General features: G+C 34.6%; 1 protein-coding gene across 1 annotated transcript in view; it reads left to right on the top strand.

Annotated features, from left to right (window-relative positions):
* Positions 1 to 6,546, top strand: part of LOC150099571 (cytochrome P450 4V2-like) — a 64,994-nt gene extending 58,448 nt beyond the window's left edge. The window contains exons 10-11 of the mRNA XM_090403461.1: positions 4,911 to 5,090; positions 6,365 to 6,546. Coding sequence (XP_090259587.1) covers positions 4,911 to 5,090; positions 6,365 to 6,546 — 362 coding nt within the window. The remainder of the gene's footprint in view (positions 1 to 4,910; positions 5,091 to 6,364) is intronic.
* Positions 6,547 to 24,074: the final 17,528 nt, after the last annotated feature.

Below are 24,074 nucleotides of genomic sequence, written 5' to 3'. Positions count from 1 at the left end.
GATAACACAAAACTTAATCTTAAAAATACACAGAAAGGACACTTTATGGAAAGAATTAAAGCGATATCCAAATAATATAGCTCTAAAAACTGAATATAAGATAACAAGGAATCGCCTTACAACACAAATCAGAAATGCAAAAAGAAACTACTACTGAGACAAACTAACCTCTGCACAAAACAACACGAAACAAACCTGGCATCTGATCAATGAGATGCAAGATTGTGTTCCCAACACCACCGCCTCCGAAATCATACAGCACAGCTTCATAAAAGATTCAAAACCTATCCAACAACTAGCAAATGACTTTAACCAATACTTTGCAGACTCTATCCAAGAACTGCACAGAAATATTCCCCCATTCACAAAATGTGACCCTCCACTTGGACCATAATCAAAACAGACATTATGGTTCCCAACCATAAAAGAAGCAGAACTTCGCTATGCAATACATCAAATCAAACTAAACAAAGGTCCAGGAATTTATGGTATACGACCTAAGGATATCAAGCAACATGCAACTAGCTTAAGTCCTATCCTACTAAAATTAATAAATAAAATATTTATAACAGGACAGATACCAAGTATGCTAAAGACCTCCATAATCACACCCATATACAAACATGGAAAACGAAATTTAATCTGCAATTACAAACTCATAGCAACATTACCAATTATCAATCAAATTATGGAGCGCATCATACTGAAGAAACTCACAGCATACCCAGAGACCTTCATATAGCTACATTGCAAAAGTAGCTAAATCAGCTCATCAACTCACTTGGTTGTTGACAAATACCTTGACGAGCAAAGACAAGCAAGTTATTGTACTTCTGTACCGAGCCTTGGTGAGACCTCATCTCGACTGCTATGCCCAGATTCGGTCACTTAGGATCCTTCTTGATGGGGAGGAGGTGTAGAGGATGCAGAGGCTAGTGACTAAGATGATAGCGGGTCTATGGAATGAACCATATGAGAACAGGTTGAAGATTTGTTGGTTGCAGAAATTAATTTATAGGCGGAAAAGGGGAGATATGATTGAGACATTAAAATTGCTAAAGGGTTTCTATAGGATTAACTCAGAGGATATTTTTGAGATCAGGACTGGTGGTGGTGGGAGAACTAGGGGACACCTATGGAAGCTGGACAAGAGTGTGATTAGCAGGGGTGTTAGAGCTGGGTTCTTTATTTTAGAGTGGTAAATGAGTGGAATAAGCTGCCAGAGTTTGTTTTGAGTGCTATGACGGTGAGCGAATTCAAGGCAAGGTATGATAGATACCTCCCTCGATGAGTCTAAGGACTCCCTAGAGTCGCGTGTAATAATAATAATAATAATAATAATAATAATAATAATAATAATAATAATAATATTATTATTATTATTATTATTATTATTATTATTATTATTATTATTATTATTATTATTATTATTATTATTATTATTATTATTATTATTATTATTATTATTATTATTATTATTATTATCCCCAAAACACAATATGGTTTTCAGAAAAATAAGGGAACAACATCTCTCTTGGAAGACTTTACAGACGTAATTAATACCGCCTTAGAAAAAAAACAAAATTTGCCACGATAGTCTTTATTGATCTAACTAAGGCATTCGATACACTCACACATCAAACCTTGTTAGAAAAGTTGTTGGAATAGAAGGGGCTATGCACAGGTGGTTTACAAACTACTTTCAAAATAGAAAGCATATCACACGTATCGAGTCAAACTGAAGCAGAGTGCTACCAGTAACCTGTGGAGTACTAGAGGGAGCTGTACTCTCCCCAACTCTATTCAACATTTACACGCACGATATTAATCAGCTACCTCTGAAAGGTAAGGTATTCCAATACGCAGACGATACAGCTATAATATCCATCCATAATAACGCAAGCATAGCCCAAACAAATATGCAACATGATATAAATCTGATCATAGACTAGCTCACGAAAAACTCCATACACCTAAACTCAGAAAAGACAAAATTAATGATATTCAGAAATCCACTGACTCGACCAGTTGATAACAAATATATAACCATCCAACATCCACTTTCCAACATAAAAAACACACAGAACAGCAAAACCACTACCATCACTCAGTTTGAAACAATACGATACCTTGGAATTTACCTCGATGCGATATGAACTGGAATAGCCACATAAACCATCTACACAACTAACTCCGACAATAACTGGCAAACTCTACAGGTTAAAAGACATATTTCCCACACACACCTAAAAACACTAACATACAAAGCACTATGTCAAAATATAGTATTGTGTATGATACAATATAAGATACACTATAACAACCTATACTTTCTGTGCACCCTACAAACAAAATAGATTAATCTCTTTACAGTACAAAATGATAAAGCTGATGTTTTGGGAACAAAGAGACAATAAAGACTTTATATACACTGCAATGTCAGAACACAAAATACTGACAGCAAAACATTTATGCCACTTTGCATAAATTTCCATGCCAACTAGGGGAAAGTCAGAAATACATACTGTATAACAAGACATCAGACAACTAATCATATCACATATAAATACAATAATCACTACGGAAAGGCCACGCGAAACTTCTATATCCCAGACATGATAAACAAATTACCTTTTGAATACAGGACCCTTACAAACTACAATAGCCTGAAAAGAGCTCTAAGAACATACTATGAACAAGAAACACGCACTCAAAATATCACACAAACTTAATGAAACACAATATATACGTTGTGTGTGTGTGTGTTTGTGCGTGCGCGCGTGCGAATTTCTCAATCAACGGCCGCAGTGGAATCAAGTCAATTAAACATAGATTGGATTTCATATGTTCCCAACACAGCAAATAAACCAATAAATAATAACTGGTATCATGCTCAGATAAGCACACAAATAAGCTTCGAGAATGAAAGCTGAGAAAATACATCTCATCTCATCCAAGATAAAAAAATAAAATAAATAAATAAAATAAAGCAAAATATATAATCAGATGCATGTAATGTACGTATCACATGTAAACAAATGTATGTAATGTTGTATCATGTGTAATAGTAAGTATGTAATGTATGTATCATATGTTATAAATCGTTATAATTATTATTGCGAAAAAAAATTATTATTATTATTATTGTTATCAGAATACATGAATGTACCAAAAGTAAAGAAATGTAATAAATTATATGTATGTAATAAATTATTACATACATATAATGTGTAATAATTTATATTTATATGTAATAAATATTATTTTTATTATTATTGTTGTTATTATTATTATTGTTATTATTAAAATAAATGTAATGTATCTCACACAATAAAAAAATTATTATTATTATTATTATTTACAAAAGAAGTAAAATTATTATATAGCAATCATTTTTATGAAAGTCTCAATTCCTAAATAGGAAACATCTTTCCAATAGCTTTACGTACCGATCAAACCCAGTTTTATATAGGTTTTTGAGAAAGCGTAGTTTTCCTCTTTCCTATTTTTTTAATTTCTATTTTAATTTGAAAATTAGATTTTCAGTTTCTAAATCAGAAGTGTATAAAACAATTTTTCTTTTTTTCTTTCCTTATGAATCAAAACTTTTCAATTTATCTTTCAATTTTTAATGTGAAAAGATAACCAGAAATATTTGAATTTAATTTTCATTTTTTTTCGTATATTACTATTATGAATGAATGAATAATAAATTGACTAAGACCTTTTTATAAGGCCGTATATTAACTTTTAAAATTTTAAACGGAAATAAACTAACCTCATTTAGCTCTACAAGATTCTGGAAATCGGTAGCCAGCAAGAATGCACTTTTATTCTTCAACAATAGCGGAGTTCAGTGCTACGAGCGATTTCAAACTTCAAGGGGAATGATGAGACTTTCGAGATGATGACGCTTTCATCATCTCGTATTGCTAAATACGTTAACTAATTCTATTATTTATTTACAAATTTATTTTTGTAACATAGTATATATTTTTCTCTAATTATACAATCAGTTATTTTTATTAAAGTTGAATTATTTGTACGCTCAAAGATTAAAAATCCCTGCATCAAATTCTGAGTGTCGCACAATAAAGACTTTTAGTTGGGTAGGCTTCACGAAACTGAAAGGTTATTTCTTGCAAACACGATCAGTTTGAATTTCAGTTCATTCCCTTCAAATTCTCCCAACCTATAGTATTACAGATGGTGTATTTTCATTTCGTAATACAAGAAATGTTCTGCTGGTCACAACTGGTTATACACAACGGATGTAGGTCACGAGTGATCTACATCCGTATCAACATGACAGATCACGAGTGATCTGTCATGTTGCACTTATTCTAAGACAGAAAAATTAAACACGTTTCAAATGATACACGAAAAGTATAACTAATATTGGGTTCTTCACAAATTCGATAAATCACAGCCAATTCTAATACCCTTAAAGCGCAATATCGACATAGATACTTCAGCCTCTTTTAGTAAGAAGTCAACAAATGTTTAGATCGTCATTTGTTTCTAATGGGACACAAAGGCGTATCAAAACGTCGGACGTGATTCAACGTGACTTTAGTGTATGCATATGTTAAACAGCTGTTGCTTGTTATTCATCGTTGCCAAGTATGATATTCTACCACACACATACACCATCTTTATTAAAAGCAATTTCCACATTCAAGCGGCTGTGTTACATATGTTGCAAAAGATCATATCATTTATTTTATCGTGTGATTGTGCTATGAGTTCTAGGTTTTTGTGACAATTGTTTCGTCTTAATAATCACGACGTAAATTAAACAACCTCATGCCTTTATTATCTAATTATAAAATGGCACAAAATTGTTAAACCATTCTGTTCTATTCCATTGTAAGAAGAATAATTTTCTTCGGTTATTGATTTGTTTTCAGATGGATTCAAAATTCCTAAAGGAACAGAATGCATAGTTGATATTTATTCTCTTCATCGGAATCGAGATATATTTCCTAATCCTGAAGTGTTCGATCCAACTCGTTTTTTTCCTGAAAATAGCAGAGGACGTCATCCATGCGCATTTATACCCTTCTCTTCTGGACCCAGAAGTTGTATTGGTAAGCACATACATTTCTTACTATTTTCTGTCTTTTTTGTATATGCTGAATTTGTATTTCTGAATAAATTGCTGAATAGTATATCAATGAACTTAGAGAAATAAGGAATGTGTTTATTAATCGGTTTATCTTATCAACATATTATTGAATTCCCACTGATTTTTCTCCAGATAGATATTTGAAAACACTCAGTAGGCTACATAACAGTAAATATCCGAGTCCACATTGTAAAATGTTTTCGCTTCATGTCTGCTTTTGGACAGAAACCAGTTTGTGAATTTTGAAAGTCTGTTTGCCTTGATATTTCGAAAGTATTTGATCAAGGATCAAATTACCGAGATTAACATTATATGTATCTAATGAAGTTTGATATTTTTTTCCAGATGACAGCACAAGCAATTCTGTTTCTTATTTCGATAAATATTTCAATATTTAGTCGATTCAATCTTCAGGATCTTTCATAGGCAATGTCTTTAGCATGAGATGCTTGCATTCTCCAGCAGCATGAGAATAATCCATTCAAGTTTTCAGAATTCAGTTCTGTCGTTGTTTGTACTAAAGAGCCTAAATGGGTTCGCTTCCTTTTTATTGTATAATTTCATATTTAAAGTCAAGATCGGATTTCTCTTTCTAAACAAGACAATTAATTTGCTAGAAGATAGAATAGGATACCGTATTTGCTAGAGAATAGGATATGACAGAAAAGGATAGTCGATTTGCTAGATGATAGGATAGCATAAACCACTTAACTTTCCAAAAATTGGTGTCTTCTACCGTTCCAAATATTATTTCTTGCTTGTATAATTCCTGATATAAATCCGAAATATGACACATGAGATTTCGATTCTCATGCAGCAATACTTATGCTGAATCAGATCTGTGTGTGTGTGTGTGTGTGTGTGTGTGTGTGTGTGTGTGTGTGTGTGTGTGTGTGTGTGTGTGTGTGTGTGTGTGTGTGTGTGTGTGTGTGTGTGTGTGTGTGTGTGTGTGTGTGTGTGTGTGTGTGTGTGTGTGTGTGTGTGTGTGTGTGTGATTTTTCGCGACAACTGGCAGCACTGTCGAACAGACAATCCCGTAGTATTGGCTCAACATAAAAAAAGTAAGAATTAATCAAATACATGAACAGTTTAACTGAAATTCGGATAGTATGAAATAGCTTCGGAAAGATAGTTAGAATAATTAATAATTATGATTATAATAAATGGTTAGAGTAATATTAAGGTTTCAGGTCAAAATTTACTGCAGGAAATATAATATTTTTTTTTCATTAACAGGACAAAGAGTTGCAATGATGGAAATCAAAACAGTGATTGCCAACATCGTTCGACATTTCAGAGTGCGTTCTCTAGATGAGAGAGACAAAGTTCCCGTGATGCCTTGGATTGAACTACGACCTTCAGTGCCACTTCGACTACAGTTCAAACGAAGGCAAATTATACCGAAAGAATTAGATTAATGTATGTAATTTTAAAACCAGCGAAAATAAATTATGATGTATGTATAAGGAAGATTTTTCTCAAAGAGGCATCATCGAGTCCGCTATATATATGTGTGTGTGTGATTTTTTTTCGCGTCAGTTGGCAGAATACTGTCGAACAGATGAGCACGTAGTATGTTAGAGTGATTCCCGTTCCTTTGGTAAGTACAAAAGCCTCATCATTGGTAGGTCTAGTTATTGTGCTTTAAGTAAGAGGTCTAGTTATTGTGCTTTAAGTAAGTGTATGTCTGGTGTATTAGCGTCGATGTTGGAAAAGCGAAATCTTGAACAACGTTGTGCGATTAAATTTTACGTTAAACTGAACGAAAGTACTACCAAAATGTTCGATAAAAATAGGCAGGCGTAGAGTCATGATTCTTATCACATGCTCAACATCTCCTAGGAGAATGATTTCACTGTTGGGAAAGTGGCTCTGGAGATCTCATTATGGCGAATGTTTCAGCATCTCTGCCTACAAGATCTGTACAGCTGGAGGAGAAAAGCCAATTGGTGCTGTGGATATTAAAATCTTCTAAGAGGATGATTTCGTTGGGAAAGTGTGACTGAAGAAAGATGATTTTTAAAGAGAGAAAATTGTAGAGCTCAGAATGGTTGGTTGCAGTAGGGGAACGATAGAGAAAAGCACATGAATTTTCCTGAGTTGGATAGCAATATTTTCATCCAAAAAAGGTCAAAGTTGGGCGATTCTAGGTTGGGTGCTCTCTGGCAAGGTATGTCAGAGAAAAACAGTGGTACATGAAAGTGGTACACAGCTTGTAATCTATTTACTCCAAAATGCATAAATTCACATTTCTCCCCATTACACCTGGACCTATTATCTTTTTGCTCCTACTGACAGCCTATTTAAACCATCCTCCAAGCTCGCCACATCGCTTTGATTAACTATTACTCTATCTAGCTTCGCATCATCAGCAACAACTGAATATTTCCTTTCAGGTTATTTCTTATATCATTTATGTACAAATTAAACAGCAATATGGTCCCAGTACTGATCCTTGTATCACACCATTAGTCACCTGTTTACGCCTCGATTCTTCCTCTCCATATGACACTTTTTGATAACTGTCCAGCAGCCACCCTCTTATCCACTTAACCAGTGTCATTTCCATCCCCCCCCCCCACATGTTCTAAATTGTTCTAGATTGTTCTATATTGTGGGTTCTATGCAACACACATATATCATTGTGGATTTACGAATGTAGATTCTCACCTGGAAGAAAATACACTGGGATCATCCAAATGAAATCAAATATCTTATTTTAATCAACAGACTGTGGTAAGTGAAATCAGCTTATAAACGATGAGCATACACATGTGTAAAACTAAATTCTGGCATATAGAATAGTAAATGTACTTGAAAAACATGCATTGCCACTTTTAAATCTAAAACAGAATAGGAAATTGATACCAATGGAAAGGTTTATTCATACAAATCATATAAATTCCGCTATGAAAGATAACACAAATAAACTAACTGAAAGGACAATGACTAAACCATTATAATCCATGCTATGGGCTGAGTACATCGTGTAGTAGAAAGTATGATGTCTGAGGGTCATGGACTTTGATCTCAGTGCTCAGAAAGAGAGATTTAGGAGACAGAATGTGGTGGATACAGATACAATAAAGAGAAGATGGAAGAAATGAACAAAAATAGGGGAAAAAATAATTGTTGGGAATTGGCTCTTGCTACAGTTCGAGGAAAGATGAGAAAATCAACTATCGTCTGATACTGACCACAAGAGGATCACAATAACTACGATGCATGGGATTTCATCATCCCGTGAGTCGGTTTAATTAGAAGAACTATTTTACATTACAACAGCGTCTTTGACTATCGGGGAAAACAAGAGGAATTCACAAGTTTGTGTTTGTCCTTGGCGATGAATTTAACAACTGAAAAACAATGGAAAGAGTCACAGGAAGCGTTATAAATAAAAATTCAAGTAAGGAGTTTATTTTTCAGAGGTTTCGACACACCAACTGTTTATTAATGTGTGGACTCTAATAAAAAAAATAAAAAAAATATCCGTTCTTGTTTATTATCAATATTATAATTAAACTGTTTGAAACGATATAATTAATAGCATGCCAACAATAAAATTACTGTAAAATGCTTTAATGGAAAACAAAAAACGGTTTTTGAACTTTCATACATTAATAATTATTCCGATTTGCCTTTAATAAATATCTCATTTGAACATATTTGCATATTCACGATAGTTCTCGATAAACAAAAGCAAACACGAAGAAAAACATTTATTTTAAATATATACATGCTAAAAAATGTCGATTAAGTTTTCAATAATCAGGCGTAGTGAAAATATACTGAGTGACAACCTTATTATTAACACCTCCTTATTTGGAAAAAAACAGACCGTTCCTGGAGTTTTTTTTTTTGAGTCATGTGACTGCAGTTAGTTACATAAATCAGCAGACAGGCATATAACCGTTATGTTTGATGCATGACTTAAAGACATGACTTAAGAGACTTTGAGCGTGGTATCATTGCCGATGAAAGACATCCTGGTGCCAGTATCTCATAAACGTGATGGAATAACTAGACAACTTCAAGTTAACGGCAGTCCTGTCGAAGAAAACAGTTCACCGATGCACGAGATAAGAGAAGAATGGCAAAGATTGTGAAACGTATCACAGCCAACCAGTTAAATCACAACTCAAGAAAATACTGGTGGTCAGTTGAACTTTCAACTCGGAACTCACAGGAAGTCGCATACTATCACGGATGGAATACGGAAACAGAAGACCATCCCGACTCCCAAATCGGCTAAGAACAGAAAGATGTAGCTTCAAACCGAAACACGCTCACCAACACAGGACAGCTGATGACTGCAAAAATTTCGCTTTGTGTGACCAGTCCAGGTTTATACTGTATCATGCTGATGATAGAACCAGAATATGGCAGCAACAACTAGAGTCTATGAACCCATCCTGTCAAGCAGCAACAGCTCACGCTGATGGCGAAGGTGTAATGGTGTGGGGAATGTTTTCTTGGCATGCGTTCGATTTCTGAAGCCATTAGAACACTATCTGAATGTCATACTCTCTTAACATTATCATTGATCATGTTCATCCATTCATGGCAGAAGTTTATCCATTATCAAATGCGTACTTCCAGTGAGACAATGCAACAAACCACAAAACTCAGAGCGTACTGAGTGGTTCGAGGTATATCACAGCGAGTTTCTTTTAATTCAATAGTCAGCTGAGTTCCAAAACCTGAACTCAACAGAGCATCTCTGAGATGAGGTGAAACTAGCAGTTTGAAGGCAACAGCATGCCACTATCCAGTCTGCAAACATCGCGAATGCATCTTGAAAGTGTGGACAAAATCTCACAGAAATGCTTCAGACTGTAACAATGTTGCACTTACGGTAAATTTTCTGCGTGAGTTATCTCCGAGGTCTATGAGGTAAAGTTTTACTATCAGAAAGTCAGATTTATTTACACCCAGTAGACCTGCGAAGCGTCGTTGCTTAGTTTTATAAAAGCATTTCGACCTGCGTTATTTGATTGCAAAGACTAGCTGTTAAATACCGGATATGTTGCGATGAACATATGCGAGAGGTTTTCTGATTAAGAGTTTTTTACAGTCTCATATGGATCTGACTGAGTTGGAATTACTGCCGAAGCAACCAAGATTATGAGGCTAGTGTAGTCATATAAATGGTGTGTTCTTTTGCAGTTTCATAGAAATGTGCTTTGTAAAGAATATGAGAAGTAGTACTTTACGAAAATTCACGAAAAAGTCATTCTACATATCACTATAGTTCAAGACACCAGGGCCTCCTTATCCATTGGGCTATAGCGGGGAGCCATTGATCCATATATGTATTAAATAACACATCATTAATTATATGTATTATTTAATTATTGCTCAATCCACTGTGATTAAGGCGACAAATATTTTTAGCCCAGGGACGCTTGAACTTGTTAAGGCGCCACTGTACACCACACACACACACACACACACACACACACACACACACACACACAGTCCAAAATTAACAAAACCGATTCAACAAGCTTCTACAAGTCCACTAAACTTAAATATGAACAAAGAATATTTTAAAAATAATATTTCCGTTGTTTTTTTTCTGTTCCTCACCACATTCTAATTAGCTGGAATATTTTTTAGGTATTATTCCAATGATAGTTATATTAGAATTACTGATATCGTTATGCACTTTAATTTTACTCTATAACTTCTTTCGTTATATTGCATGATTTCCTGATCACTTGCTATTACTTCTCCTGTCAAAGAAATGGAAAAAATCAATATATTGTGTGAAATGAAGGTCTGTACATTCTTCCGTATCCCTTCCAACTATTATATTTTCATCGGTGCATCATTAAAAACCTCATCCCACCTAGCCATAAGTCATAGTTTTGTAAATAGCATTTTTTTCACTCAAGAATGGTTCTAAGAATCAAATTCACTTTATTTTATACAATTAAATTTATTATTCAAACCATAATCACGTATCTTTCTCAGGTTTACGTATAAATAAATATTTAGGTCAAGATAAAAGTAAATAAGTAATTCGATAATGGATTGCGTACGTTGATTTCATTTTCATCCACGAAATTGCTGCCATACAATTTTAAATTTCTTTGAATTCATTGACAGCATGAAAAAGCAACTGGTTACAGATTTTCTAAGAAACTACTGCCAACATCCCTCCCTCGACTTTTCATTTGAATTCAAGCCACGTTTTTGTCATTGAGTTTAAAATAATCAGATTTCTTATTGCAATGGTTGCATGTGTTCCACACAGCACATATTACCGGTTTCCGTGACACTACTATAATAAATTCATTGGCATGACGTTATAATGGTGTTTTTTTTTAGGAAATATTCGACCCAAATACTGGATTACCTTGACTCCAACTAAAGAGGTCATCATATTTATCAGAAAAAAGATATACATTAGTATTTTAATAGTATACTACTGTTTTATACAAATATATAGCCACAAAAACTCAATGAACTTTGTTAAGGATTTTTGAATTAAACTTGAAATAACTGGAAAAAAAGTATATATATCGAAATAGAGGTCTTCGTTAGTTATTAAAATGATCTTTTATATCTTGAGTGCAGAAATTTGTTTTTCAACATTAAAATATTTCCATTTCTTATCTCTGAATCAAGATGCTCGTTACTTATATTTTTATTAGCTTAAGGCGAGACTCGAAAGAATTCAAATAAAAATGCATTGCGTAAGTCGATTTCTGCTGTGTCCAAGAAATTGTTGTAATTTAGGTTTCTTTGAATTCATTAACAGTACGGAGAGTAATTTCAGATTTTCCTAAAAACAACTGGCAACATTCCTCTCCCCTCCGTCGACTTTTCAATTTGCTTTCAAAACACGTTTGTATATATTCGGGTAATGTGTGGTTTGCATATTGCGGCCCTACCATGTAAAACCATGTTGTGCGCTCGATCATGAATGCTTTAGTGCAGATTCATGTTCCTCTCGATGCTCGGAACTCCGCATTCGACGTGTCGGCCGACTAATGGCAATCTTTACATATTATTCTTCGTAGCTCCCTACGCTCACATTCGGTGAAGGTAATGGGTCGTCCACTGCGTGTAGCACTTGTAGTTGATTCCCTTCGCTTCGGAAAGATATCACTGGTTATTGGACTTGGATGTCCCAATTTGTCAACAATTTGCCGAACATATATATATATATATATATATGCAGTATTTATATTTGTGTGTGTGTCAATTAAAAACGCTTGAGTAAGAATTGCATATACATATTGTTCACAAATGTATTATTTTTATTATTTTTTAAATGTTCTCTTTGTTTTCCATTTCACTCCATTGTCCACTGGTTGTGATTATAGTTCGCCCCTTAGGCACTGAGGAGTGTCATGTGATTGGCAGGAAAACTGTTATAGGAAGTTTCAGGTAACCTCTGTTTTTAGTGCCTAACTTCTTTCTGATAAAGTTGATAAATGGTGTTATCGAACTAGAATTTTAATGACAGCATCACCTGGATAAAGATGCAAAGTGATTCTTTGAATACTTTGGCTTACATACAAATTTTTTCTCGAGGTCTCCACTGTCGTTTTGAAAAACATCTGATATTCACATTTCAAGGTTGAAATGTAGCCTTGATTCCCACGTTTCAACCACAAGGACTCAGCCAAAAAAAACTGATAAAGCAGCATCCGAAGATCAATATCATTCCCAAAGGAGCAGTCAAAATCCTTTCGTTTATACAAATGGAAACGAGAACAAAATTTTATGCATTTTCGTTATACGTGTTTATGAATAACATAATAAGAGATTAAGTGAACAAAAATTCATTTTGCACTTTCGCTGGATGACAAATGTTTTTAAGCTAAAATTTAATTACTTAAAACGTTTTTATTTTATTTATTTTATTTTTGATTCATTGTGTAACCAATTCGTTAGCATGGATGTGTGAGGTACACTCTTGTAGATTTTTTTCATACCGATAAGAATTGTGGATCCAGTGCTGAAAGTGAAAGATATTAATGGATAAGAGGTGCCGTATTCTATTCTCTGACAGCCAATAAACGACTGTTTAAATTCCTATAACATGAAGCCCAATTGTACATATTGTATTTAACAACATCTGATTGTTTAGCTGTAGTTTACTGGAATGCTGGAGGTAACCTCCAGCATTCCAAACTGTAATTTAATGCAGTTTATTCTGTGTAATGATTTATTACCAAGTATCGTAATAAAATCACCATTCTTCTTCTTCATCATCCATAGTCTATGTGAAACGTTGGGGGCACTATAAAGGTGACAGTCCTAACATTCTCTCTCTCTCTCTCTCTCTCTCTCTCTCCAGATGTTTCTGTCTTGGGATCTCCTTAAAGTTGAAAACGAAGAATTACTCCACTTTCTGATATTATCTATCCAGGTGATTCTAGATCGACTCCGATGTCGTTTACCAGACGTCAAACCCCTTGTGCTAATTTAGGTAGGCTGTGTGATCTAGCTATGTGGCTCCGCCACCGGAGCTCTTTCCGACGTACTTTAGTGATGATATTTTCTTGTGTTCTGGCAATGGAGTGGAATTTTCTTTGACCTCGTCATTGTTACGTATCCAACGTATCTTCATCTCGAAGGCCAATAACCTTTTTCTCATCTTCCTTTAGTAATGGCCAACTCTCACATCCTCATAGTAAAGTATATTTATCCACGGTATCGACGGAATAGACTTGTAGCCAGTTATGTTTTATTATCCTTCCAAAGGGGATGTAATCTCTGTAGGGCAATAGTTGCTTTAGCAATCGTGCATTACTGTCATGTTTAGAACGGTTGTCTGTATGTTGTACGCTTTTCAAGTAGAAGAATCTTTCTACGTTTTCATTATTAATTGAAAATTTCATAGGATTATTACTTGCAGATATTTTTTATTTGTGAATGCTGATATTCAATCCATAATCACTAAGTGCCTTAGAAACCCTGTCATAGTATTTTATTATGTTCAATATATTTTTCTCCAATGAGATGCGTTGTAAATAAATGATCTATTGTACTCCTGTGTTTACGGAATCCTGCTTGCTTCTCTGAACGTATGCGTTTTATTTTCCTCTCAATCTTAGAGAGAAATATTTTTAGGATAATTTTGCTTCGATGACTTATTAAACTAATAGTTCTATAACTGCCACATTTTGTACTATTCCCGTTTTAAGAACAGGAATCAGAAAAGAGGTGCATCCGTTTTTAGGCCATGATTCATTGTTCCACATATTTTAGCAAATTTTGAGCAGGGCATCTATGATAGGTTTCATAGATGCCCCTGCTTTCAGTAGTTCTGAAGTTATTCCATCTATGCTTGGTGATTTTTCCATCTTCAAAGAATTAATTGCTGCTTCTACTTCTCTTAAAATAGGAAAGTCTCCTCCATCTAATGTAACTTGTATTATTTTTCAAGTATTGTACATTAAGGCTACTGTATTGTGAGAAAAGTTTAGCTGAGTAATCATACCAAGGATTTCATCCTGTCCAGTCAAACATCTTGCCATTTTCATCCCCAATTGATCAATTAGTCAAAGTTTTGTTAATATCTTCATCATCTAGGATTGTTTCTATATACTTTCTCTTCAGTCTTTCCACATTCCATCAGAATCCAGTTGGTGTTAGATGTTTTAATTTTGTTTCTGATTATTTTGTTTAAGTATTTATATTTTCCCAGCTATCGTGATCCTTGCTTATGGTGAATTTTAAGGTTCTCCAATGATCACATAGTTGTAAAACATCTTCTGATGTCTAGGGTTTGATTATCCTGCAAGATTTTACCTATTATGTTATCCGCTGCTTCCAAACTAACTGTGGTAATTAGTGTCTATTCATTATCAATACTTAGTAATTCTTCTAGGAAGGTATTGAAGAATTGGTAATGTGGGATTTTATATTGTTCTCTGATATGATGCGATTCCAACTTATCAACACTATATCTTTTTTCTTTGACTTGAGTTACTTTAATAGTTTTAAGATTACATTCAAGGTAGCAATAATCATGTTGTGATCACTGCGAATATCGACGTTTGAGAAAGATCTAGTCTTAAGAAGGTTAACTGATGCTTGATGTGTCGTCCGAACAAGTATATAATCAATATAATGCACAGATCCATTAGGTCAAGTTCATGTCCATTGTTCACTTTCTTGATGGCTTATAAGTATATACCCGTAGTTTATCAGTAACTGCTAAATTATTTTGAATGGCAAAATCATTGTTTGCATCCTTTATCATTGATTTCACCAAAACCAAATGCTCCACAATGGGGGGAGAAAGTTTCTTCCAGTGTCACACCAATGTTTGAATTCCAGTCTCCTTGCATAATGAGAAAATCTTTATTTGGAATTTGTTTTATCACTGAGTTAATTTGTCCATAAAAGCCATCAGCGTACTTTTCATCGTATAATGATGAAGGTGCAATATACCTCTATTAATGATACATTTGTTGGTTTACCTTTTGGTCTGATCAGAGCAATTCTGTTATTTATAGGTTTAAAATCCATCACATATCTTTTGACAGTTTTCTGAATCACAAAACCAACTACCTCTTCTCCTCCCCGTTGTGTTCCTCGATAAAACAAAAGATTTCAATTATCGGTAACCAGTTCTCAAAAAAGCATCTAATTTCAAAAAGTCCCAAGAGATAGGTGATGAGATAGGTGTTGCAGAATTCTAAACAATTGTTTGCGTTCTCTCGAACGCAATTCAAAGATTAAAAATCTGATTTTGAAATGGAGGTATAAAGTTCTTTCAATGATAGTGTGAGAGTTCATATTGTATTAGCTTGAGTTGACACTTTTTGAAGTGTTCTGACATTCCAGGTGTATCGTGTTCAGGAACTATATTTCATGGTTTTTGGGTGGACTTCCTGATATTCTAGACAACACTACAGTGTCCCCTTCACAAAACAAGGTCTGGGCAGGAATGGTTTTGATGAGATAGGTGTTGCAGAATGCTAAACAACTGTTTGAGTTCTCTCGAACGCAATTCAAAGATTAAAAATCTGATTTTGAAATGGAAGTATAAAGTTCTTTCAAGTCTAAATCAGTTTTGCATTCTGAACTCTTGCAAAACGTAGTTCAGACCTTTTTTCAAACTATACATCTGTCTTGCTCATAACCAATGAAAACTTGGAATTATAAAATTGTCATACGAAAATCAACTTACCCGTTTCTTTTCGGAATTTCCAGAAAAAATACTTCAAAAATATTTTGACCGCTCATCCATAGCAAAACCTGAATAACAAAGATATAGTTAATATCACCACTACTATCTCACTTGTCCTTAAAAAGCAAGATAAACGTTTGTCATTGAACACTTTTCCCACGTCCCGTAGTTGTCAGCTTAATTCTCTCTGGAAAAAATTTGACAACTGCCAAAGTTTTCCCTAATTCTTGTGATCCAATACACAAATTATTCAAACATTCGTCCTTTTATCATTACACGAGATCCCAGTAGCTCTTCTTTTTGATCTTCTTTGGTTATAAATCTCTTGTACTCCTTCTGTTAAACTAATTTCTTATTCATTATTGATAAGAGTGTTGCGTATAGTATGATCTGATATTTCTATAATATGTATCGCAAATAGTTCCTTAGAAATTGCTCACATACCACAATCAATACTACAAATCTTCTTCGCCTCTTCCTAACGAATAACCTCCTTAATTATTCTACATATATAGCTGGAACAAGAATGGCAGAATCCATATTGGCGTCTCCAAGTAGTGAAGAAGTTGGTTGCTGATGACCTTCTCCATTATTTTCACAGTATTAGGAACCGTGCGATAGTTCGATGGATCACTGGATAATGGCTTGCCTGCATAGACAGATGCCAGATGAGTATGACATCTCGAAGAAACAAGTGAGTTCTGGAGCACAAGCTCTTTGTATTACCCGAGAAATACTATCTAGGCCAGAAAACTTATTGGGATCCAGAATACAGGGTGTTTTGTAATGTCCTTCTGACGAAATTTCAAAGAAGGCAATGAATAGTCGGTAAAAGGATCAGAGGATATCTGCATTGGTCGTCTGTATGAGAGTTAAATGGGAAAATCTGATACCAATGTGGTTGCCTTCTCTTAAGAGTAAGGTGTTACTGTTGTGCCATCAAGTTGTGTTAGATGGGGTAGAAATATGGAAGGACAGAATTTTCATCTTATTCTTGGCTGGGGACCTGAAGGCTCGACTATTCAGACAGGAGAAATGCATAATGTATTTGACCTTGATAAATTCTGCTGTGAATATGTTGATGATTTTTAAAGCTGAAGAGAGTTGTAGTGTAAGCTGTGTGAGTTGTTGAAATTTTTGATTGGAGCCATTGAGCATAACACTTAGACACCTTGTCGCAAGTGCTAGAGAACCAGATTGTGTTGAGCCATGCGGGAATAAAAGCACGCTCTAGAAAACATCTGCCAAAAAAGAGACATGGGTGAATTTATAGGTCAATCTTTCCTCGCATAGAAACAACCAGCTCATTTTTTTTTCTTAACCAGTTCTTCCTACAAATATAATATCAAAGTTGTATTTGGAATAAGAAATAGATAAGAAAAAGCCCATCGTATTAAGAGAATGATTAGAATTTTCAGGAATTCTGGTGGATAATGAAAAATTGGTGATAAATTATTACTGATAGCAAAGAGCCATCCTGGTCTGTAAAGTTGTGTCTGTAAAAAAAAAAAGCCAGACTAACTCTAGAGGTCGCAATGACAACAAATATTATCTCACTGATAATCGGACTGTATTTTATGAACTTTCAGAGACATATAGTCAAATAGGTCGATGAAAATCATCGGTATTAGTACAAATAGCACGGTATAGGCAGCAAATGAAGAGCGAAATCTTGAGGCAACGTCCGTCATATAAAGGAGATTCCATGTCCGATAACCTTTGGCATTGGATACTAGTCTTGATGAATGCACAAGTCTAACCATTCTTAATGAAAGCATAATGTAAGATGTAAGGAAGGGAGTTTGGGTGAAATGTTAGTTGTGGTTCAGTGACTTAGGTTTGGATATCTGTAGGCGGTGGTGGTGCTCATCTTTATTAGACTTAACACCTCTGATGTTGGTAAAGTCAGTTTTTAAGGTTTATTTATTTATTTAGTATTGCATGGAATTCTGTATATTTTGTTGGATTTGTTGTATATATTTTACAAATTTTTGAGTATTTTGGATACTTTTAGAAATTTTGTGTAGTTTTAGGGTAGAATGGTTTAACCGTGTTGATTCTCGAATTTGTTTTGTGTTGTTTATCATGATTACAAGTAAAATATCGAGAAATTTAAAGAGCACGTGCATGCAACTGGAGTGCAGGACTCAGGATCACCACACTCACGCAGACGGTACCCAGATTTCAATCCAAGAATGGCTTCTGATAGCTCTCCTACAATCTCTGCTCTACTCGGATTCCCTACAGCCACTTGATCGGGTACTCTCCCCAAGAGTTGTGAACAGATGCGTCCAGTGTAGTATCTGGTGGTCGGCCTGCAAAAGCCAATTTAGAGCTGAACCATCTAACAGACGAGATACTGGCTTCTCAGTTAAGATATGTGAAAAGCGTAAGCAGCCATGTTCACCGGGACTGCTTGTAAATAGGGGAGGGGACAACATTTTATATGAATCTTTTGAACTTGTTCTGGATATTCTTGATTCTTGACTGAAATCGCACAGCAAATAATTTATATAATAATACTCAAAATTCTAGAAAAAGATTCATGTTCTATTAGTTACTGTATTATGTATTAATATAGGCAAATAACTCTGTTATTTGGAATATGATTCAATAGTGCTTTGGATTTTTTTCTAAAAAGAGACTAAGGTATTTTCATGTGAGCAGTTTGGATTAAAATATATATTGTTTTGCTAATTCCATGTTTTCGAATTTTCTGAATGTTGTTCTACGGTTGATTCCTGTTTCATGTGGTCTTTTAACATTTTGGTGTCCCACTGGATTTATTGTGAAACTTGTTCCTTTTTCCATGTTACGCATGGAATAAGCAGTGGAAATTGTAGTAGTTGAAATCCACCAGGCGAATTAATCCATTTATGTGACTATGACCTATATCATAGATACCTTCACGCAGTTCACGTAGCTGCCAGTAAACGGTTTGAAGTAGGACAAATTGTGTACCTGAAGCAAATGCATTCCTAATTCAGCCTTGACTTTCCCTTTCATTTTATTTTCGCGCATTCTTTTTATTTTTTTATACATCTATTTATAAATAAATACATAGCACTAAAGACAATGGCTTTATTGCTGCTAAATTAGATGTCATAGTTCAATCAGTATCCATGATGCGCTTTGGTTATAGAGATAGGCTGAATGTACTCTAGAAGGCAAAAAACCTTTAAAAGGATATTTTAATTTGAAAGTGATTTAGCCAGTGTCATAAGGACGCGGCAGAGTTTTTCATCCGGAAACTCCGATAGGAAAAACATCAGACATACCAGCTAGTAGAACACTACCTACTGGCCACAAAGTTTTTGTTATTTAGGACCCAAGCCTGAAGATTATCTAATTATTGAACATAAATTTTAATTAATATTTTAATTAATAAAAAAGAAATAAAGAATAGAAATGAAACCCATTAACTTCTTATATTCGGTCTTGCGTCTCTTTTTGCTACATTTTAATTGTGCGCTATAGTAGAGCCTATTCAATTGAAGTGCAACGAACTCCTACTATCCGTTTTGTATATGTTCTGAACTATATTTAGAACCGATTTCGCTGTTGATGTTCATCGAAGAGTCTATTATTTGCCTTGATATGTTAATGTCCTCAAAGCTCAAGATTTATTTAACAATTTAGATACTTGGATAATGCAGAAATTCCAGCTACCAGTTGGAATTCAAGTAGGACGTTACAACGTTTTCATTGAATTTTGATTAGAGTTGATGAAAATTCTAATCTGCTCATTTGTAATCATTAAGTGTTCGCGTTTATCACATGATCACAGATTGGTTGTTTAACATATACATTTCAATTAAAGACATTTGTTTACTGAGGATGCTTAAACATTAACCGGATGCCCTTGATTTTACTCATTGCAATATGCTTTCGGATAAGAGCATTCTTGGCCTGTGTAATAACTAAATTAATGTTATACATTAGTGCTCCATTTATGCATTATACGTTTTTAAAAAGTCTGCGAAAAGAACACGTTTTTGTCCTTCCATGTAACATAAGAAATCTTATTTTCAATGAAACCTTATGCAGATACACACTTTAGGGGCAAACAGTTTGCAAAACACACAAAGAAGTAGTAATCCACAAAGGTACGTTATCAATATACCTTGAGGGAAAAGTGCTAGACATCACGTTTATTACAGTTAAATGGGTTTCTGTATCAAGAAATCAAGGATACGTGCTTCACCCTTGATTACAGTTTGTCACGATATCTACTTTTTTTAATTAATTCTGAATATTAAGAAGGTCAATCGTCTATCACGTTAAGCTGACTGATATAGAATAACAGAGATTTTTACTTGGAAAAGAATTTAACTTTATCTCTCGGAAGCAAAAACATAAACCCTTTATGTTCATTTTGATTAAAATCTCTCCGTGGTTTCATATATATAGGGTTAATATCCTAGTTTATCATTGTTTCTATATTATGTTGTTCACATCATAATAAAATCAGTACTCCTCTTCAATCAGAGATTGTCTCACATACCTTTCAACGGGAGTGTAAATAAAGAGCACCAGTTTTGAATCTACTTACAGATAAATACTATGTAGAGACATGCGAAGAATAAATGTGGATTACATTCCCAAAGGCATTTTCTTATTCACATTTTGTTGGTATAAATATATACTAGAACTTTGTTCGAAATGGAACGTACTGGTGCGAGTGTGGGTGTGGGTTTATGATATAAATTATTCTAATTATTCTTTTATATAGTGTAATTCAGAATGAATTAAATACTTCCGAATATTTATTGCTGAGTAACCAAGTTTCATGTGAGCATGCGGTCTGAAACAATTTGTAAAGGAACTAGCATAATTACGGTTATAGTTTTAAAAAGGCAAATATACGTCACACTCTTCTTAAATGAACACATAACTCCTGTCATCTATCTAATGCAGACATTTTCTTCAGCTTGCATTCAAGAGAACACGTCTAACTGATATATCCACACATGGCTCCTCTTTTTTTCTGTTTCAGAACCTTACCTAAGGAAACTTAGAGAAGAATGCTTTGTGTTAAAGTTTAATCTAATATAGTACAGTTTTAGTCTACAGGGTTTTAGCTGTTGCTTGTTTTATAATTGTTTTTATAGAACATTACGGATAATAGAGAAAACACTCGGTGTCTTGCGTAGCTTGACTGAAAAGTTAGAGCGACCAGTATTAGTATCAATTGTTTTCATTGACCTAACAAAAGCGTTCGCCATATTAAACTTTGTTGGACAAACTAATGGAATGGAGGTGAATCTTGACTTTATACTCTCTATTGCAAAACGAACATACAAAACAGAAATAGTGTTACATGTTTATAAACAACCAACAATAGAGAGTTACCAGTAATGGAATCCTATGGGAGCTACTCACTTCCCTGTTGTAATGAAATGAACAATAACGCACCATATTAATAAAATTCTATTAAAAATAAGCTCTTGCAATATTACCTCACTGCCATAGTGTCGATTAATAACCATGCATACATAGTCCACACAAACATGCAATATGACATTAACCTGCTCACCAACTGGCTAACGAAAACGAAAACTTCGTTGCTGATCTAAAGTAGATCGCCATATAAACTGTCTGCACGATAAACTCCAGATAATAAAGCAAGTAAACCATATCGTTTATATCGTTGTTCCACGTACATAACAAACACTAATCTTTAACACATTATGTGAAAACATCTTATGTACTCAGTATGTGCATTATACGCAGACTGTAAAGTAAACTAAACATATTATAGTCTCTGTAATACGGTATTCAGAAATTGCAAGTGTTTAATTATAACTTATATGTGAAACTGATTTTTCTGGAAACACATATTAGTATTCAGCCCAATACTACTATATAATAATCAGCGAAACATCTCCGATAACCAGGCTGCAATCAGCAAACTGACCTCAGATATGAATGACTGAGTGACCCAGAGATTTCTATTCGATTTGATCGAAACAAAACTGCCATAATTGAAGCCTCCAGACGTACTGAGAGATAAACAAGTTTGATCCAATATGCCCCCCCCCATTCAAATCCTTTTTCTTGAATAGAGACAGTGGATTGGACCTGTTCATCAGTCCTATTCTCAATCCACTTCAGGCCTCCGATAAGAAGGATGATGTTCTCATACCGGTAGATGAAATTCATCTCCCACCTAAGGCAAATCACAAACATAGGATTCGAATCTCTCTCTCTCTCTCTCTCTCTCTCTCTCTCTCTCTCTCTCTCTCTCTCTCATACACACACACAGTTCTTAGAGCGCATATAAAACTGAACCAAACCAACCTACTCCAGGAAATAGAAATATAACAATAGAAAATTCTCGTATTAGTTTATAATGCTGCAACCACCTTTTCAAAGGTACAAATTCGAATTAAATTTACTTTTTTCTTTCTTTTTCTTCGCCAACTCTTACACTGGAAACACTTTTTTAGTGTGAAAGCCGAAGGAGAAGTCTTCCTATCATACTAAACGAACTGACTGTGTACGTCCTCTTATATATTTTTAAAAAGGCCAAAAGATTTTTGCTGATACTGGAATGCCCAAGGAATTCTAGCCCATGATTTTTTCTTAGAATAAATCCCTTTCTTAATCTTTAGTGGACTCTATATAATCCTAACTATCCCACTCTTAGAACGTTATTTAATATCTAATCAATCCTTAAAAAGGGTGAAAAATGCCATTCCATAATTGTTTCAGGTTTCGCTCTTTTACAATCAATTTAGATGGACGCCTTCTCATTCCTTCACAGATGATCTCCAACTCGACAGGGAAATGTTTGAAAATCGCTCTCCTTTGCTCAGATGTCCTTTTGGTACAGAATAAAACTGTTGAAACCATTTTCCATAAATCACAGGTTACCGTCTCCAGGGATATTGATTTTCTTTGATTAATATCTTCAGCTCATTCCACCCAAGCGGTACCTTATCGATATCTATGATTTAATACCACATGTCTGAACCAAACATGTGGTATTATTACTACATTGAACTGTAATAATATTACAGTTCAATGTAGTAATAAATTAATATTAAATGAACTGTAATAATATTAATATTATTACAGTTCATTTGAACTGCTTTTCCTTGAAATTTTGATTTTCTTCAGTCCATCTTCTCTAATTACAGGCAAATCGACTGAAGAACATGCAACATAAAAATACGTATATTTCGAAGATTATGTACCTCATACAGTGGACATTAACTCGCGTACACAGTATGTCGTGTCTGGTAGAATGCCCTCCTGCGATTAGTCCTTGGACTCCATGCAGGTGTTACATGATAATAAAATGATTTATCCTCCTGAGAGAATTTGATGAGCCTCCATAGCTCAGATAGTATAGACGAACCTTTGGTCGGAAAGACCTGGGTTCAATTCCCGCCCATGACGTGAGGAACCTTTATCTGGTCTCTTTCGACGAAAGGTGAGTTAGCCGGTCTCATACAGTAGTAAAGGGTTTCTTGACCTGGAAATTCGGGTTTTTCTTCACCCAGAACAGACAAACCGGCTGTGAACACGCATAACTACAGACACAGGACACATCGGTAGGCATAGGGCTAACCACCTTATCCTCGAGGCGGTCGCTGTTTCGAATCGTAATAAGCCACGCCTTATTATATATCGGGTGATTATAAAATAGCGTCAAGTGTTCAGAGCCCTCTAGCGACTAATGTATTGGACGAAACACACCAATATTCGGTAGACGTATACAGTGGAACATCGGGATTCGATTTAACGGAAAACCAAATAGTACCAAAAGTCGCCAACAGGGCA

This window comes from Typopeltis vanoorti, chromosome 14 (genome assembly GCF_054136105.1).
Source record: "Typopeltis vanoorti isolate ZY-2024b chromosome 14, IOZ_Tvanoo_1.0, whole genome shotgun sequence".
Lineage (NCBI taxonomy): Eukaryota > Metazoa > Arthropoda > Arachnida > Uropygi > Thelyphonidae > Typopeltis > Typopeltis vanoorti.
The sequence above is the reverse complement of the archived record's forward strand: the minus strand, read 5'-3'. Positions and strand labels throughout refer to the sequence as shown.